General features: G+C 47.8%; 1 protein-coding gene across 1 annotated transcript; it reads right to left on the reverse strand.

Moving 5' to 3' along the window:
* Positions 1 to 935: 935 nt before the first annotated feature.
* LOC119349894 lies at positions 936 to 3512 on the reverse strand. Its single transcript, XM_037617997.1, has 2 exons — positions 3395 to 3512; positions 936 to 3271 (listed from the first exon to the last, which is right to left on the reverse strand). The coding sequence occupies exons 1-2, from the start codon at positions 3464 to 3466 to the stop codon at positions 1211 to 1213; spliced, it is 2133 nt and encodes a 710-aa protein (XP_037473894.1). The 5' UTR covers positions 3467 to 3512; the 3' UTR covers positions 936 to 1210.
* Positions 3513 to 18862: the final 15350 nt, after the last annotated feature.

Raw genomic sequence — 18862 nt, forward strand, 5'->3', positions numbered from 1 at the left:
CGTTACGAGAAACGCAAAAAGCAACCACGTAGACAGGCCCTGGCAAAGAGGGAATTCAGTGGGATTCAGAGACGAAATGTTTGCTACAACTTAGGAGATGAACATGGCAGCGGCTAGGGTTCAACCCAAATACTTACAAGAGATAAGAAGATACCCTGCCTCTAGGCTTACACGGACAGCCAGCATCCAAGAAAACAGATAAACAGTAGAAGATTCTAGAGCCTCGGATCCGAGATGGACGGACGGTGCTCAGTCATCAGCCGCAGCCAAGATGAGAGACAAACAGTAGAAGATTCTAGACCCTCGCATCGGAGATCAGTCACCAGCCGCAGCCAAGATGAGCTGCGGGTGAAGAGTCAAAGTGTTGAATTTCTTGAGTAATCTTGATGAGATAGAGCTTCAGATTGATGGGTCCTGACACTAGGACTCCGGCTGTACATCCTAATGGACTGACTGACTGACTGACTATAGGTGTTGTTGTAATCTTCTTCTTGCAATCTTGCATCTAGTCTAGTGCACAAGATGGATCTGGTTCGCGGTCCATACATTCACCCCCTGATCTTTCCATCGTACCGCGAACCAGGCTAGTAAGTATGATCTAAACTCTAGAGAAAGCAAAAGAGGGGAAGCAAGGCTACATCTCACTAGTCCACTTAACACCTTTCCTTTAACCCAGCAGCCAGCCCTACATCACAAACTACAAACAAAATCCTTCCAAATGTGCCAGCCACCGTACCGCCATTACAAGTACAAGGATCTCCAATCTGGAAGCTTCTCGCATTCAGTTAATATAATAATAATGTGTTGCATTGCAGTATTACAAGCTAATGTGCAAATGTTTCACCATTGAAGCATCTTTTTTATTATTATTTTGCCCATTCTACTATGCTCCACTTCAAAATTTCAAGTCTAGCTCTGTTTGACACAAAGAAAAATAATAATTAATGCGACTAAGAATTACTAGAAAATAGCAACATCGTTAATACTTACTATATTATATGTGATCTGACACAAAATATAGAAAGATTTAGCAAAAGAGAATGTTACTAACGGCTTGCTTACATGCATCAACCAATCGAGCACTCGCTGGGGAGCCCCAGCCCAGAGAGACTAGACTCAAATCACACATCCAGCATGCATCTTCAGGCCAGGCCTGGTTTCCTTTCCTACACATGGACTAGCTTCTTCAGACATGTCTCCAAACCAGGTTTCAATCAAAGCAAGGCCCTCTCTTCATTACCATGGACACAAAATCACCTGCCACTGGATTCTCCGTTCTAAGAAGTGCTCCATTGGTTCCAGTTGACACGACATTACCTGATATTGGATTCTCAAGCGCCCCCTTCATCCCAGTTGACACAGTATCTCCAGCTTCAGTTTCAGCCAACATTGCTGCTGCTGGCTTCTTCTCTTTTCTTGGCCTCCCACGCCCTCTCTTGATCCCCGCAGACCCAGCGTCAGCAGGCATTGCTGCTGCTGCTGTCTTGTCCTTTCTTGGCCTCCCACGCCCTCTCTTGATCCCCGTCGACGCAGCACCTCCAGTTAATTCAGCAGGCCTTGCATCTCCAGCTTCCGTGAACCTTGCAGCTCCAGTTAATTCAGCAGGCCTTGCATCTCCAGCTTCCATGAACCTTGCAGCTCCAGTTAATTCAGCAGGCGTTGCATCTCCAGCTTCCATGAACCTTGCAGCTCCAGTTAATTCAGCAGGCCTTGCATCTCCAGCTTCCATGAGCCTTGCAGCTCCAGTTAATTCAGCAGGTGTTGCATCTCCAGCTTGAGCAGACATTGCTGCTGCTGGCATTTCCACTTCTAGTTGCTCACCCCCTCTCTTGATTCCCGTTGACCCAACATCCCCGGCTTGAGTAGACATTGCTGCTGTTGGCTTCTCCACTTCCGGTTGCACGCCCCCTATCTTGATTCCGGCCGATGCAACATCTCCAGTTTCACCAGACATTGCTGCTGCTGCTGCTGGGTTCTCCTTAATTGGCCAACCATGAGCTCTCTTGACTCCCATCGAATATCCAGTTTGAGGAGGAGCAGGTGTTGCATCTCCAGTTTCTTCTGCTGATAGTCTGTACATTCTTGGCCTCCCGCGCGGTCTCTTGATTACTGACGACGTAGCATCAACAGAGCACCTTGCAGTTTCTGGTGGGTGCTTGTCTATCATTAGTGGCCTCCCAGTCCCACTCCCAGGAGACCCTGTAGGAGCTAGCATTGGTCTTCCACACCCTACCTTAATCCCCCGCCTTGACGCTGGTGGAGTTGGAGGAGGCATTGTTGCTTCCTGTGATTGTTGGTCCTCCTTTCTCGGCCTCCCACGCCCTCTCTTGATCTTGATGATGCCACCGGTTGACGACGCGGTTGGAGTGGGAAGAGGATTTGTTGCTTCCTGTGATTGTTTCTCCTCCTTTCTCGGCCTCCCACGCCCTCTCTTGTTGATCTTGATGATGCCAACAGTTGACGACGCGGTTGTAGTTGGAAGAGGCTTTGTTGCTGCTTCCTGTGATTGTTGGTCCTCCTTTCTCGGCCTCCCACGCCCTCTCTTGTTGATCTTGATGATGCCAACAGTTGACGACGCGGTTGTAGTTGGAAGAGGCTTTGTTGCTGCTTCCTGTGATTGTTGATCCTCCTTTCTCGGCCTCCCACGCCCTCTCTTGATCTTGATGATGCCACCAGTTGACGTATCGCCGCCTCCCAGGGAGGGGGACGGCTGTAGCTTCCTTGGTCTCCCACGGCCTCGCTTAGTCACCGAGTAAGCTGCATCCCCAGATAGAGAGAGCACAGACCTAGCAGCAGCAGAATGCTGTGTTTGCTCTCCCTTTGCAAGACAGGGTTCAGGCGTTGCTGCAGCAGTGGTGGTGTGAGCAGACAGCATAACCACAACCTTCTTCCGCGGGCGCCCCCGGCCTCGCTTCTCTCCCAGAACATGAACAGGAACAGGCACATGCAGAGGAGTGTAGGCAGCATCATCTTCGTCGTCCTCCTCCTCCTCACTGCTACTCTGGAAGTGGAACCCAGACTGATCATCGGAATCGAGATCGGGACTGTGTGGCCTCCTAGTGGTGGGCGAGTGGTGGTGGTCGGAGGAGGAGAAGAAGTAGGAGAATAATCCGGAGGTGCAGAGGACGCCCTGGGTGACGAGGCGGCGGAGGTGGGCGGAGAGGAGCGCGTCGTGGCTGACGGGGAGGCCGGTGAAGCGCGCGGCGATGAATCCGGCGATGGCGGAGCGGTCGGAGGCGCCTCCCAGCTCCGCCAGCGCGTAAGTAATCATCTGCAAGAAGCAAGATCCATCCATCCATCTATCAGATTCAGCGGGGAGGGAAGCGAGATTGGAGAAAGAAAAGGTGTTAGCGACACAAGCAGACGAGAGGAGAGGAGAGGAGAGGGAGCTTGCGTTGGTGTAGGTCGGGTGGGGGCGGTCGGGTGCGGCGGCGGGCGGCGCCGCCGACGGGGAGGTGACCACCATTGTCCGTCCGTCCTCTGCTTCCTCCGCCTGTAGCGTCGTGGGTGGGGGGGATTGATAGGTTTATGGACATGGGCTGATTGGGTTAATAATACGAAGGAAGGAAATTGCTGGGCCCACCATTTACTTTCTCTCTCATCCCTAAAAAAAATACTAGTACTACTTTCTCTCTCTACAAAAACCTCTCCTTTCCATCTACGTCCACTGCAAAAATATATATATGAGTGATGATGCGTTGATCTCCTCACATGGCATGTTTAAGTGTCACATCTATTGGAATATAAAGTGAGATTTAATGGTCCATGTGCTCCAACACCAACTCCAACCGAGCGACGGTGGACAGTCAAGCGGGTCCACCTCGGGCGTAAAACACGGAGAGGCGATTGCGAGGCGATCGGCTCGATAGCTAGGGTTAGGGTTTTGCGGCCGGTGGTGCTGAGGATCGCGACGGTACGGGAGGAGGCGACGGCGTCTCCAAGCGTGACTGAGCCGGCGTGCAGTTCTCTCTCCGGTCAAGAAGACATGGAGGAGAGGAAGAATGAAGGTGTTGCGGCAGCGAGGGATCCAACAGCTGCTCACGGGACGGCGGCGGCGGTAGGGGCGAAGACACAAAATCCGACGGCTACACCGCGACCGCTGGTGCAAAGGGAGACGATAGACACTGCGATGCGGACGCCACTGGGCTCCCATAGCAGGAACTCCTCGGTGTCCCCGGGCTTGACGGCTCGGCTGGGAGTCCTGGTACTGACGGAGAAGGAAGCGCAGGGTTTTGTCTTCAAGGAATCGGACCAGGAACATGTCCGGCCGGCAAGGTGGTTGGCGATCGGGAAAGCTTTTACACCCAGGCCGATCAATAAGAGTGCTTTGGAGAAATCCATGGCAAGGGCCTGGGGTCTTCATAGAGAAGCACAGTTCAAGATCATAGGAAGAAATCTCTTTGTGGTAACTTTCGGTAGTGAAGGAGATTGGAGACATGCTTTGAACAATGGCCCATGGTAGTTTGATTTTAATGTGTTAGTGCTCAAGGACTATGATGGAGTAACTAGGCCATCCGAGATGACGTTTGAAGCTGTGGATGTTTGGGTCCGGGTTGAGGATTTTCCTTTAGACAAGAGATCAAAAGCTTTCGGAGAAGGACTTGGGAATTGGCTGGGCAAGGTGGTGAGGGTGGATGTGGAGAAGGATGGATTTGCAAAGGGGTCGGAGCTGCGTTTCAAAGTCAAATTACCTGTCATTGAGCCTCTTGTAAGGGGTTTTTATCTAAAGAAATCTGAGGATGACCTGGAGAAGACTTGGTTCGACTTCAAATATGAAAAGATACCGCATTTTTGTTTTGATTGCGGAAGACTGGTTCATGGTGCAGGTGGTTGTGTCCCGGCCGTGGATCCTGAACAGCAGTGGGGCGAATGGCTAAGGGCATCCCCAGGTTACTCGATGGAGCACAAAGAGGGATCGTTCCGTGGCCCGTCAGGAAGCGCCAACAGCTTCGGAAGTGTGAGATCTAGTGAAGGCGAAAGGAATAGCAGGAAGACAGGTACTGTACGTGATCTTCCCACAAAGCGTAACCTGCACAATGAGTTTACTACACCGGACGCTTCCCGCACTGGTGGGGATGGCAAGGGGGGAGGCAAGGATGGCAACAACTCCAATAAGCAGAATCAAGAAGAAGAGGTATTGAGGGAGAGAGATTTGCGGGATGATCTAGAGCAGAAGAGGGAGAGGGAGATGCGCTCAAAGTTAAGACAGCGATAACAGGAGAAGCAAGCTGAGTTAAGGTACAAATACATGCAGTACGGTCAATGGGATCATGATGGTGCGGGATCATCAAGCCAATTTGGGGGGAAAGAGCGGAGACACGGTTACTATGTTCGCAAGCCCAGGCCAGAGTATACGGCAGTGCAGTGTTCTACGAGTAGTCCAAGACATGAGCCCCAGAGAGAGAGAAAGAGGAGGCCAAGGTAGTATTGGGTGGCTAAAGGTGAGGGTGATAAGCAGGAAGGACATGATACATTCGTTCGCGATATGAGGCAGAAAACCTCGTCCGTGTTTGATCGTATTGAGGAGCACAATGATACATCGGCGGACCCTGTGAGGCAGGGCTGCCGGGCACAATGAGTCTATTGGCCTGGAACTGTCGAGGACTGGGGTTGGACTCGACAGTTGGCGAGCTTAGAGACCCGATACGGTCATACAACCCAGCGATGGTGTTCTTATCGGAGACAAAAAAGAGTGCAAAATCAATGGAGAGGCTCAAGTGGAGTCTAGGGTTTAGGCAAGGAGTGGTGGTGGATTGTGTAGGGAAGAGTGGTGGTTTGGCTTTGTGGTGGAGAGATCTGTTGGAAATATGCCCTAGAGGCAATAATAAAATGGTTATTATTGTATTTCCTTGTTCATGATAATTGTCTATTATTCATGCTATAATTGTATTGACCGGAAACCGCAATACATGTGTGAATACATAGACCACAACATGTCCCTAGTGAGCCTCTAGTTGACTAGCTCGTTGATCAATAGATGGTCATGGTTTCCTGACCGTGGACATTGGATGTCATTGATAACGGGATTACATCATTAGGAGAATGATGTGATGGACAAGACCCAATCCTAAGCATAGCACAAGATCGTGTAGTTCGTTTGCTAAAGCTTTTCTAATGTCAAGTATCATTTCCTTAGACCATGAGATTGTGTAAATCCCTGATACCGTAGGAGTACTTTGGGTGTACCAAATGTCACAATGTAACTGGGTGGCTATAAAGGTGCACTACAGGTATCTCCGAAAGTGTCTGTTGGGTTGGCACGAATCGAGACTGGGATTTGTCACTCCGTATGATGGAGAGGTACTCGGTAATGCATCATCATAATGAGCTCAATGTGACTAAGTAGTTAGTCACGGGATCATGCATTACGGAACAAGTAAAGTGACTTGCGGTAACGAGATTGAACAAGGTATTGGGATACCGACGATCGAATCTCGGGCGAGTAACATACCGATTGACAAAGGGAATTGCATACGAGATTGCTTGAATCCTTGACATCGTGGTTCATCCGATGAGATCATTGTGGAACATGTGGGAGCCAACATGGGTATCCAGATCCCGCTATTGGTTATTGACCGGCGAACGTCTCGGTCATGTCTGCATGGTTCCCGAACCCGTAGGGTCTACACACTTAAGGTTCGGTGACGCTAGAGTTGTTATGGGAAATAGTATGTGGTTACCGAAGGTTGTTCGGAGTCCCGGATGAGATCCCAGACATTACGAGGAGCTCCGGAATGGTCTGGAGGTGAAGATCGGTATATTGGACGAAGGGTATTGGAGTCCGGAATTGTTCCGGGGGTACCAGGTGATGACCAATGTGTCCGAAAGGGGTTTCAAAGGCCCCGGCAAGCGTTGGGGGGCCTTATGGGCCAAGGGGAGAGGGCCAATCAGCCCACTAAGGGGCTGAGCGCCCCTCCCACCCCATCTCACGTAACCAGGAGAGGTGGGGGCGCCACCCCTAGGGCAGCCGCCCCTCCCGGCTTGGGGGCAAGTTTCCTAGGGAGTGGGGGCGCCAAAACCCATCTAGGGTTTCCCCTATGGCCACCGCCCCTCCCCTAGGGAACCCTAGGGCGCCTCCCCCTCCTCCCTTCCCCCTATATATAGTGAGGGGGAGAGAGGGCAGCCACACCCTTCCCCTGGCGCAGCCCTCTCCCTCCTCCAACACCTCCTCCTCCTCCGTAGTGCTTGGCGAAGCCCTGCCGGAGAACCACAAGCTCCATCACCACCATGTCGTCGTGCTGTCGGAGTTCTCCCTCAACTTCTCCTCTCCCTTGCTGGATCAATAAGGAGGAGACGTCCCCGGGCTGTACGTGTGTTGAACGCGGAGGCACCGTTGTTCGATGCTTAGATCGGATTCGGCCGCGATCTGAATCGCTTCGTGAACGACTCCACCGACCGCGTTCTTGTAACGCTTCCGCTTAGCGATCTTCAAGGGTATGAAGATGCACTCTCTCTCTCTCTCTCTCGTTGCTAGTCTCTCCATAGATTGATCTTGGTGATGCATAGAAAATTTTGAATTTCTGCTACGTTCCCCAACAGTGGCATCAAGAGCTAAGTGTATTGCGTAGATTCTATGCACGAGTAGAACACAAGTTGTTGTGGGCGTTTATTTTGTTCAATATGCTTACCGTTACTAGTCCTATCTTGTTTCGACGGTATTGTGGGATGAAGCGGCCCGGACCGACCTTACACGTACACTTACGTGAGACCGGTTCCACCGACTGACATGCACTTGTTTCATAAGGTAGCTAGCGGGTGCCAGTCTCTCCCACTTTAGTCGGATCGGATTCTATGAAAAGGGTCCTTATGAAGGGTAAATAGCAATTAGCATATCACGTTGTGGTTTTGGCGTAGGTAAGAAACGTTCTTGCTAGAAACCTATAGCAGCCACGTAAAAACTTGCAACAACAAATTAGAGGACGTCTAACTTGTTTTTGCAGCATATGCCGCGTGATGTGATATGGCCAAGAAGGATGTGATGAATGAAATATATGTGATGTATGAGATTGATCATATTCTTGTAATAGGAATCACGACTTGAATGTCGATGAGTATGACAACCGGCAGGAGCCATAGGAGTTGTCTTTATTTATTGTATGACCTGCGTGTCACTGAATAACGCCATGTAATTACTTTACTTCATTGCTAAACCGTTAGCCATAGTAGTAGAAGTAATAAGTTGGCGAGACAACTTCATCGAGACACGATGATGGAGATCATGGTGTCATGCCGGTGACGATGATGATCATGGAGCCCCGAAGATGGAGATCAAAAGGAGCAAAATGATATTGGCTATATCATGTCACTATTTGATTGCATGTGATGTTTATCATGTTTATGCATCTTATTTTCTTAGAACGACGATAGTAAATAAGATGATCCCTCATAATAATTTCAAGAAAATGTTCCGCCTAACTGTGCACCGTTGCGAAAGATCGTTGCTTCGAAGCACCACGTGATGATCGGGTGTGATAGATTCTAACGTTCACATACAATGGGTGTAAGCCAGATTTACACACACGAAACACTTAGGTTGACTTGACGAGCCTAGCATGTACAGACATGGCCTCGGAACACAAGAGACCGAAAGGTCAAACACGAGTCGTATAGTAGATGCGATCAACATGAAGATGTTCACAAATGATGACTAGTCCGTCTCACGTGATGATCGGACACGGCCTAGTTGACTCGGATCATGTATCACTTAGATGACTAGAGGGATGTCTATCTGAGTGGAAGTTCATCAAATAATGTGATTAGATGAACTTAATTATCATGAACATAGTGAAAAAGGTCTTTGCAAAATTATGTCGTAAGCTCGCGTTCTAGTTCTACTGTTTAGATATGTTCCTATAGAAAATATAGTTGAAAGTTGATGGTAGCAATTATGTGGACTGGGTCCGTAAACTGAGGATTGTCCTCATTGCTGCGCAGAAGGCTTATGTCCTTAATGCACCGCTCGGTGTGCTGAACCTCGAACGTCGTCTGTGGATGTTTCAAACATCTGACATAAACGTTTTGATGACTACATGATAGTTCAGTAATGTTAAACGGTTTAGAATTGTGGCGCCGAAGACGTTTTTGAAACGTTGCGGAACATATGAGATGTTCCAAGGGCTGAAATTGGGATTTCAGGATCGTGCCCACGTCAAGAGGTATGAGACCTCCGACGAGTTTCTTAGCCTGCAAACTAAGGGAGAAAAGCTCAATTGTTGAGCATGTGCTCAGATTGTGTGAGTACTACAATCACTTGAATTGAGTGGGAGTTAATCTTCCAGATGAGATAGTGATGGTTCTCCATAGTCACTACCACCAAGCTATTAGAGCTTCGTGATGAACTATAACATATCAGAGATAGACATGATGATCCTTGAGCAATTTGCGATGTTTGACACCGCGAAAGTAGAAATCAAGTAGGAGCATCAATTGTTGATGGTTGCTGAAACCACTAGTTTCAAGAAGGGCAAGGGCAAGAAGGGATACTTCATGAAATGGCAAATCAGTTGCTGCTCTAGTGAAGAAACCCAAGGTCGAACCCAAACCTGAGACTAAGTGCTTATGTAATGAGGGGAACAGTCACTGAAGCAGAACTACCCTAGATACTTGGTAGATGAGAAGGCTGGCAAGGTCGACAGGAGTATATTGGATATACATTATATTGATGTGTACTTTACTAGTACTCCTAGTAGCACCATGGTAATAGATACCGGTTCAGTTGCTAAGTGTTAGTAACTCGAAATAAAAGGCTATGGAATAAACAGAGACTAGCTAAAGGCGAGGTGACGATATGTGTTGGAAGTATTTCCAAGGTTGATGTGATCAAACACCGCATGCTCCCTCTGCCATCGGGATCGGTGTTAAACCTAAATAATTGTTATTTGGTGTTTGTGTTGAGCATAGACATGATTGGATTGTGTCTATCGCAATACGGTTATTCATGTAAGGAGAATAATGGTTACTCTGTTTATTTGAATAATACCTTCAATGGTCTTGCACCTAAAATGAATGGTTTATTGAATCTCGATCGTAGTGATACACATGTTCATGCCAAAAGATATAAGATAGTAATGATAGTACCACCTACTTGTGGCACTGCCATTTGAGTCATATTGGTATAAAACGCATGAAGAAGCTCCATGTTGATGGATCTTTTGGACTCACTCATTTTTTGAAAAGTTTGAGACATGCGAACCATGTCTATTAGTATGTACGCATGAAGAAACTCCATGCAGATGGATCATTTGGACTCACTTGATTTTGAATCACTTGAGACATGCAAATCATACCACATGGGCAAGATGACTGAAAATACTCATTTTCAGTAAGATGGAACAAGAAAGCAACTTGTTGGAAGTAATACATTTTGATGTATGCAGTCCAATGAGTGCTGAGGCATGCAGTGGATATCGTTATGTTCTTACTTCACAGATGATTTGAGTAGATGCTGAGTATCTTTACTTGATGAAACACAAGTCTGAATTATTGAAAGGTTCAAGTAATTTCAGAGTGAAGTTGAAGATCGTCGTGATAAGAGGATAAAATGTCTATGATATGATCATAGAGATGAGTATCTGAGTTATGAGTTTGGTATACAATTAAGACATTGTGGAAATTGTTTCACAACTAATACCGCCTGGAACACCATAGTGTGATGGTGTGTCCGAACATCATAACTGCACCCTATTGGATATGGTGCATACCATGATGTCTCTTATCGAATTACCACTATCGTTTATGGGTTAGGCATTAGAGACAACCGCATTCACTTCAAATAGGGCACCACGTAATTTCGTTGAGATGACAACGTATGAACTATGGTTTAGAGAAACCTAAGCTGTCGTTTCTTAAAAGTTTGGGGCTGCGATGCTTATGTGAAAAAGTTTCATCCTAGTAAGCTCGAACCCAAAACGGATAAATGCATCTTCATAGGTCACCCAAAACAGTTGGGTATACCTCCTATTTCAGATCTGGAAGTAAAAGTGTTTGTTTCTTAAACGGGTCCTTTTTCGAGGAAAAGTTTCTCTTGAAAGAATTGAGTGGGAGGATGGTGGAGACTTGATAAGGTTATTGAACCATCACTTCAACCAGTGTGTAGCGGTGCACAGGAAGTTGTTCCTGTGGCACCTACACCACTTGAAGTGGAAGTTGATGATAGTGATCATGAAACTTTGGATCAAGTCACTACCAAACCTCGTAGGACGACAAGGACAGGTACTGCTTCAGAGTGGTACGGTAATCCTGTCTTGGAGGTCATGTTGCTAGACAACAATGAACCTATGAGCTATGGAGAAGCGATGGTGGGCCCGGATTCCGACAAATGGCTCGAGGCCATAAAATCCGAGAGAGGATCCATGTATGAAAACAAAGTGTAGACTTTGGAAGAAATACTTGATGGTCGTAAGGCTGTTGGGTACAGATGGATTTTAAAAGGAAGATGGACAATGATGGCAAGTATCACCATTAAGAAAGCTCGACTTGTCATTAAGATGTTTTCCGACAAGTTCAAGGAGTTGACTACGATGAGACTTTCTCACTCGTAGTGATGCTAAGAGTCTGTTGGAATTATATTAGCAATTACTGCATGATTTATGAAATCTTGCAGATAGGATGTTAAAAACATTATTTCCTCGACGATATTCTTGAGGAAAGGTTGTATGTGATACAACCAGAAGGTTTTGTCAATCCTGAAAGATGCTAACAAGTATGCAAAGCTCCGGCAATCCTTCTAAGGACTGGAGTAAGCATCTTGGAGTTGGAATATACGCTTTGATGAGATGATCAAAGATTTTGGATTTATACAATGTTTATGAGAAACTTGTATTTCCAAAGAAGTGAGTGGGAGCACTATAGAATTTCTGATGAGTATATGTTATTGACATATTGTTGATCAGAAATGATGTAGAATTTCTGGACAGCATATAGGGTTATTTGAAAAGTGTTTTTTCAATGGAAAACCTAGATTAAGCTACTTGAACATTGAGCGTCAAGATCTATAAGGATAGATCAAAAAAACGCTTAATAATACTTTCAAATGAATACATACCATGACAAGATTTTGAAGGAGTTCAAAATAGATCGGCAAAGAAGGAGTTCTTGGCTGTGTTATAAGGTATGAGTATTGAGAAAGACTCAAGACCTGACCACAGCAGAAAAGAGAGAAAGGACGAAGGTCATCCCCTATGCTTTAGACGTAGGCTCTACAGTATGCTATGTTGTGCACCGCACCTGAAGTGTGCATTGCCATGAGTCAGTCAAGGAGTACAAGTGTGATCCAGGAATGGATCACAGGACAGCGGTCAAGGTTATCCTTAGTAACTAGTGGGCTAAGGAATTTTCTCGATTATGGAGGTGGTAAAAGAGTTCGTCGTAAAGGGTTACGCCGATGCAAACTTTGACACTAATCCAGATTATTCTGAGTAGTAAACCGGATTCGTATAGTAGAACAATTATTTGGAATAGGTCCAAATAAAGCGTGGTAGCTGCATCTAGGAGATGACATAGAGATTTGCAAAGCACACACGGATCTGAAAGGTTCAGATCCGTTGACTAATAACCTCTCTCACAAGCGAGATATGATCAAACCCCATGGGTGTTGATTCATTACAATCACATAGTGATGTGAACTAGATTATTGACTCTAGTGCAAGTGGGAGACTGTTGGAAATATGCCCTAGAGGCAATAATGAAATGGTTATTATTGTATTTCCTTGTTCATGATAATTGTCTATTATTCATGCTATAATTGTATTGACCGGAAACCACAATACATGTGTGAATACATAGACCACAACATGTCCCTAGTGAGCCTCTAGTTGACTAGCTCGTTGATCAACAGATGGTCATGGTTTCCTGACCATGGACATTGGATGTCATTGATAACGGGATTACATCATTAGGAGAATGACGTGATGGACAAGACCCAATTCTAAGCATAGCACAAGATCGTGTAGTTCATTTGCTAAAGCTTTTCTAATGTCAAGTATCATTTCCTTAGACAATGAGATTGTGTAAATCCCTGATACCGTAGGAGTACTTTGGGTGTACCAAACGTCACAACGTAACTGGGTGGCTATAAAGGTGCACTACAGGTATCTCCGAAAGTGTCTGTTGGGTTGGCATGAATCGAGACTGGGATTTATCACTCCGTATGACGGAGAGGTATCTCTGGGCCCACTCGGTAATGCATCATCATAATGAGCTCAATGTGACTAAGTAGTTAGTCACGGGATCATGCATTACGGAACAAGTAAAGTGACTTGCGGTAACGATATTGAACGAGGTATTGGGATACCGACGATCAAATCTCGGGCGAGTAACATACCGATTGACAAAGGGAATTGCATACGGGATTGCTTGAATCCTTGACATCGTGGTTCATCCGATGAGATCATCGTGGAACATGTGGGAGCCAACATGGGTATCCAGATCCCACTGTTGGTTATTGATCGGCGAACGTCTCGGTCATGTCTGCATGGTTCCCGAACCCGTAGGGTCTACACACTTAAGGTTCGGTGACGCTAGAGTTGTTATGGGAAATAGTATGTGGTTACCGAAGGTTGTTCGGAGTCCCGGATGAGGTCCCAGACATGACGAGGAGCTCCGGAATGGTCCGGAGGTGAAGATCGGTATATTGGACGAAGGGTATTGGAGTCCGGAATTTTTCCGAGGGTACCAGATGATGACCAGCGTGTCCGAAAGGGATTTCGGAGGCTCCGGCAAGCGTTGGGGGGCCTTATGGGCCAAGGGGAGAGGGCACATCAGCCCACTAAGGGGCTGAGCGCCCCTCCCACCCCATCTCACGTAACCAGGAGAGGTGGGGGCGCCACCCCTAGGGCAGCCGCCCCTCCCGGCTTGGGGGGCAAGTTTCCTAGGGGGTGGGGGCGCCAAAACCCATCTAGGGTTTCCCCTATGGTCGCCGCCCCTCCCCTAGGGAACCCTAGGGCGCCTCCCCCTCCTCCCTTCCCCCTATATATAGTGAGGGGTGTTGGGGAACGTAGCAGAAATTCAAAAATTTTCCTACGTAACACCAAGATCTATCTATGGAGAGACCAGCAACGAGTAGAAAGGAGAGTGCATCTACATACCGTTGCAGATCGCTAAGCGGAGGCGTTCAAGTGAACGGGGTTGATGGAGTCGTACTCGTCGTGATTCAGATCACCGATGATCAAGTGCCGAACGGACGGCACCTCTGCGTTCAACACACGTACAGCCCGGTGACGTCTCCCACGCCTTGATCCAGCAAGGAGAGAGGGAGAGGTTGAGGAAGACTCCATCCAACAGCAGCACAACGGCGTGGTGGTGGTGGAGGAGCGTGGCAATCCCGCAGGGCTTCGCCAAGCACCATGGGAGAAGAGGAGGAGGGAGAGAGGCAGGGCTGCACCAACGAGAGATCAAATCGCGTGTTATGGGCAGCCCCATGCCTCAATATATATAGGGGGGAAGGGGGCTGCGCCCCCTTTAGGGTTTTCCCACCCCCTAGGGGCGGCGGCCAGCCCTAGATGGGTTTTGGGGTGCGGCCAAGAGGGGGGGAGGAGTCCATCCTCCCCAAGGCACCTCGGAGGTGCCTTCCCCCTCGAGGACTCTTCCCTCTAGGGTTCCCTAGGCGCATGGGCCTCTTGGGGCTGGTGCCCTTGGCCCATGTAGGCCAAGGCGCACCCCCTACAGCCCATGTGGCCCCCCGGGGCAGGTGGCCCCACCCGGTGGGCCCCCCGGGACCCTTCCGGTGGTCCCGGTACAATACCGATGACCCCGAAACTTGTCCCGATGGCCGAAACAGGACTTCCTATATATAAATCTTTACCTCCGGACCATTCCGGAACTCCTCGTGACGTCCGGGATCTCATCCGGGACTCCGAACAACATTCGGTAACCACATACAAGCTTCCTTTATAACCCTAGCGTCATCGAACCTTAAGTGTGTAGACCCTACGGGTTCGGGAGACATGCAGACATGACCGAGACGATCTCCGGTCAATAACCAACAGCGGGATCTGGATACCCATGTTGGCTCCCACATGTTCCACGATGATCTCATCGGATGAACCACGATGTCAAGGACTCAATCGATCCCGTATTCAATTCCCTTTGTCTAGCGGTATTTTACTTGCCCGAGATTCGATCGTCGGTATACCGATACCTTGTTCAATCTCGTTACCGGCAAGTCACTTTACTCGTTCCGTAACACATCATCCCGTGATCAACTCCTTGGTCACATTGCGCATATGATGATGTCCTACCGAGTGGGCCCAGAGATACCTCTCCATTTACACGGAGTGACAAATCCCAGTCTCGATCCGCATAAAACAATAGATACTTTCGGAGATACCTGTAGTGTACCTTTATAGTCACCCAGTTACGTTGTGACGTTTGATACACCCAAGGCACTCCTACGGTATCCAGGAGTTACACGATCTCATGGTCAAAGGAAGAGATACTTGACATTGGCAAAGCTCTAGCAAACGAACTACACGATCTTTGTGCTAAGCTTAGGATTGGGTCTTGTCCATCACATCATTCTCCTAATGATGTGATCCCGTTATCAACGACATCCAATGTCCATAGCCAGGAAACCATGACTATCTGTTGATCACAATGAGCTAGTCAACTAGAGGCTCACTAGGGACATATTGTGGTCTATGTATTCACACGTGTATTACGATTTCCGGATAATACAGTTATAGCATGAATAAAAGACAATTATCATGAACAAGGAAATATAATAATAATACTTTCATTATTGCCTCTAGGGCATATTTCCAACAAGGGGGAGAGAGGGCAGCCGCACCCTTCCCCTGGCGCAGCCCTCTCCCTCCTCCAACACCTCCTCCTCCTCCGTAGTGCTTGGCAAAGCCCTGCCGGAGAACCACGAGCTCCATCACCACCATGCCGTCGTGCTGTCGGAGTTCTCCCTCAACTTCTCCTCTCCCCTTGCTGGATCAAGAAGGAGGAGACGTCCCCGGGCTGTACGTGTGTTGAACACGGAGGCACCGTTGTTCGGTGCTTAGATCGGATTCGACCGCGATCTGAATCGCTTCGTGAACGACTCCACCGACCGCGTTCTTGTAACGCTTCCGCTTAGCGATCTTCAAGGGTATGAAGATGCACTCCCTCTCTCTCTCTCGCTACCAGTCTCTCCATAGATTGATCTTGGTGATGCGTAGAAAATTTTGAATTTCTGCTACGTTCTCCAACAAGATCATGTGAATGCAATAGTCAGACCGTGGTGTCAATACTACATAGACAGTTAGATGGAAGTGGATGGGAATACCTATAGGTTCACTGGAATCTATGGGGAACTGTGTGTGGAGAAGAGGAAGAAAACGTGGGACGTGCTGAGATATTTGAGGACACAAGATGATCTTCCTTGGATCTGTGTGGGAGACTATAACGAGGCAATCGTGCAGAAGGAGCAGACCGGAGGTAAGCCAAGATGCATTAGACAGATGGAGGAGTTTCAAGACTGTTTGGCCGACTGCGGCCTTGCGGATATGGGATTCTCAGGGTGCCCCTTCACATGGGATAATAAGAGAGAAGGGTCAGAAAACATCCGAGTCAGACTGGATAGGGCAACTTGTTCGGCTACTTTCATGCAGATGTTCCCGGCGACTGAGGTGCAACACATTCTGACTGAAGAATCCGACCACCAAGCGCTGCTTGTCCGTGTTGCGTCGGCACTAGTCGACCAAACGGCGCGGCCGCAGCGCCCATTCATGTATGAGGCGGCTTGGACAAGACATGCGGAGTACGAGGCCATGTTGACCAATGCATGGGAGGCAGCGCATGCAAACAATCATTTGCAGCCGGGGATGGACGTGACTTGTAAACAGCTTGCCCTGATGGCCAGAGCAATGCAAACCTAGAGTAGGGGAGTTTTTGGCTCTATCAAAAAACAAATCAATCACCTGAAGTGGCAGTTGAAAGATGCCAAGGAAAGGGCAGTTTGAACAGGCTATGGGCAAGAAATCAAGGATACAGAGGGCCAGTTGCATGATCTATATGAAAGAGAAGAGATTCATTATAAGCAAAGATCAAGGGTGGATTGGCTTCAATATGCTGATCAGAACACACAATACTTTCAAAATCGAGCATCGCATAGGAAGCGGAAAAACACAGTCAAGGCGCTGCGGAAAGAGGACGGGACTAAATGTACGGATGATGATGGCATGCGTGCGATGGCAGCAAGTTTTTATGCTAAGTTGTTCACTTCTGAGGGATCGAGGGATGGAGAGAAAATTCTGCAACATATTGATACGATGGTCACGGAGGATATGAACAAAAAATTATCAGCCCCGTTTTTCGATGAGGAGATTGAGAAAGCGCTTTTTCAGATGGGGCCATCAAAAGCTTCGGGGCCAGATGGTTTTCCGGCAATGTTTTATCAACGACACTGGTCTTTGGTAAAAGACGAGGTGTGTGCTGCCATCCGAGACTTTCTGTCGGGTAGGATGATGCCGGAGGGGTTTAACGACATCGTCATTATGATGATACCCAAGGTGTGCTCACCAGAGATGCTTAGTCAGTTCATGCCAATTAGCCTATGCAATGTCCTCTATAAGATTGCGTCAAAGGCATTGGAAAATAGGCTTAAGGTGGTGTTACCAATGATGATTGCGGAGGAGCAGAGTGCTTTTGTCCCGGGGAGGTTGATATCGGATAATGTGTTGGTAGCTTATAAGTGTGTTCACGCTATCAGGAAAAGGAAGAGAAGAAAACCACTTTGTGCGATTAAACTTGACATGATGAAGGCGTATGACAGGGTGGAGTGGATCTTCCTGGACCAGGTAATGGCGAAATATGGTTTCTCTGCTCACTGGAGGGAGATGATCATGAGGTGTGTAAGGACTGCGAGGTTTTCAGTGAAGTTAAATGGGGGTTTCTCTCATAGGTTTGTTCCATCTAGGGGCCTTCATCAGGGTGATCCTTTACCACCATATATTTTCCTTTTTTGTGTCGAAGGTTTTTCAACTTTACTCAAGCATGCTCAGGAGGAGAGGAAGATTAATGGTGTATCGTTTGGGAGCACTAGCCCCACGGTCACTCATCTTCTATTTGCTGATGATAGTATTATCTTCCTGGAGGGGTCTCAAGATGATTTTATCTGCCTACGAACTATTCTACAGGATTATGAACAGGCTTCGGGACAAAAAGTTAATTTGCAGAAGTCTACAATATTTTTTGGGAAAGGCAGTGAGGGTGGGGATAAAGAAGCTCTCAAACAAGCGATCGGTATTTCTTCTGAGGCTCTTAGCAAGAGGTATTTAGGCCTACCAACGGTGGTGGGAAGATCCAAAGATGGGACTTTCAAGTACGTCAAAGAGAGTGCAAAGGGGAAAGTCTCGGGATGGAAGGGCCAGGGGCTTTCCAAGATGGCCAGGGAGGTGCTCATAAAATCAGGGTTGCAATCTACTCCTACATTCACCATGAGCTGTTTTCAACTCACTAAGAAAATATGCGGGAATCTGTCATCTTTATCTTCAAACTTCTGGTGGGGTGAAGCAAATGGTGAGAAAAGAGTACATTGGATAGCTTGGGATAAAATGTGCATGAGAAAGCAAGAAGGCGGGCTAGGATTCAGGGATCCAGAAGCGTTTAACCAAGCTTTGCTTGCAAAACAAGCCTGGAGACTGCTGCATGAACCGAATTCCTTGTGTGCAAAAGTGCTTCAGGCGAGGTATTATCCAGAAGGATCCATTCTTAATGCCACCTGCACCGACGGAGGTTCTTTCACGTTCAGAAGTATTCTGCATGGACGAGACCTCCTCCTAGAGGGTCTGGTTTGGCGCATAGGAGATGGATCGCAAGTTGGCATTCACCATGATAATTGGATACCCCACAAGGGAAGCCTGAAGCCACTGGGCCAGGT

Source organism: Triticum dicoccoides, chromosome 1B, assembly GCF_002162155.2.
Source record: "Triticum dicoccoides isolate Atlit2015 ecotype Zavitan chromosome 1B, WEW_v2.0, whole genome shotgun sequence".
NCBI lineage: Eukaryota > Viridiplantae > Streptophyta > Magnoliopsida > Poales > Poaceae > Triticum > Triticum dicoccoides.

Excerpts from the sequence above, each read along its gene's own strand:
- LOC119349894 (XM_037617997.1), bottom strand. The coding sequence starts at position 3,466 with ATGGTGGTCACCTCCCCGTCGGCGGCGCCGCCCGCCGCCGCACCCGAC. Across the intron at positions 3,272-3,394 it reads CCCACCCGACCTACACCAAC|ATGATTACTTACGCGCTGGC; the intron begins GCAAGCTCCCTC and ends TGCTTCTTGCAG.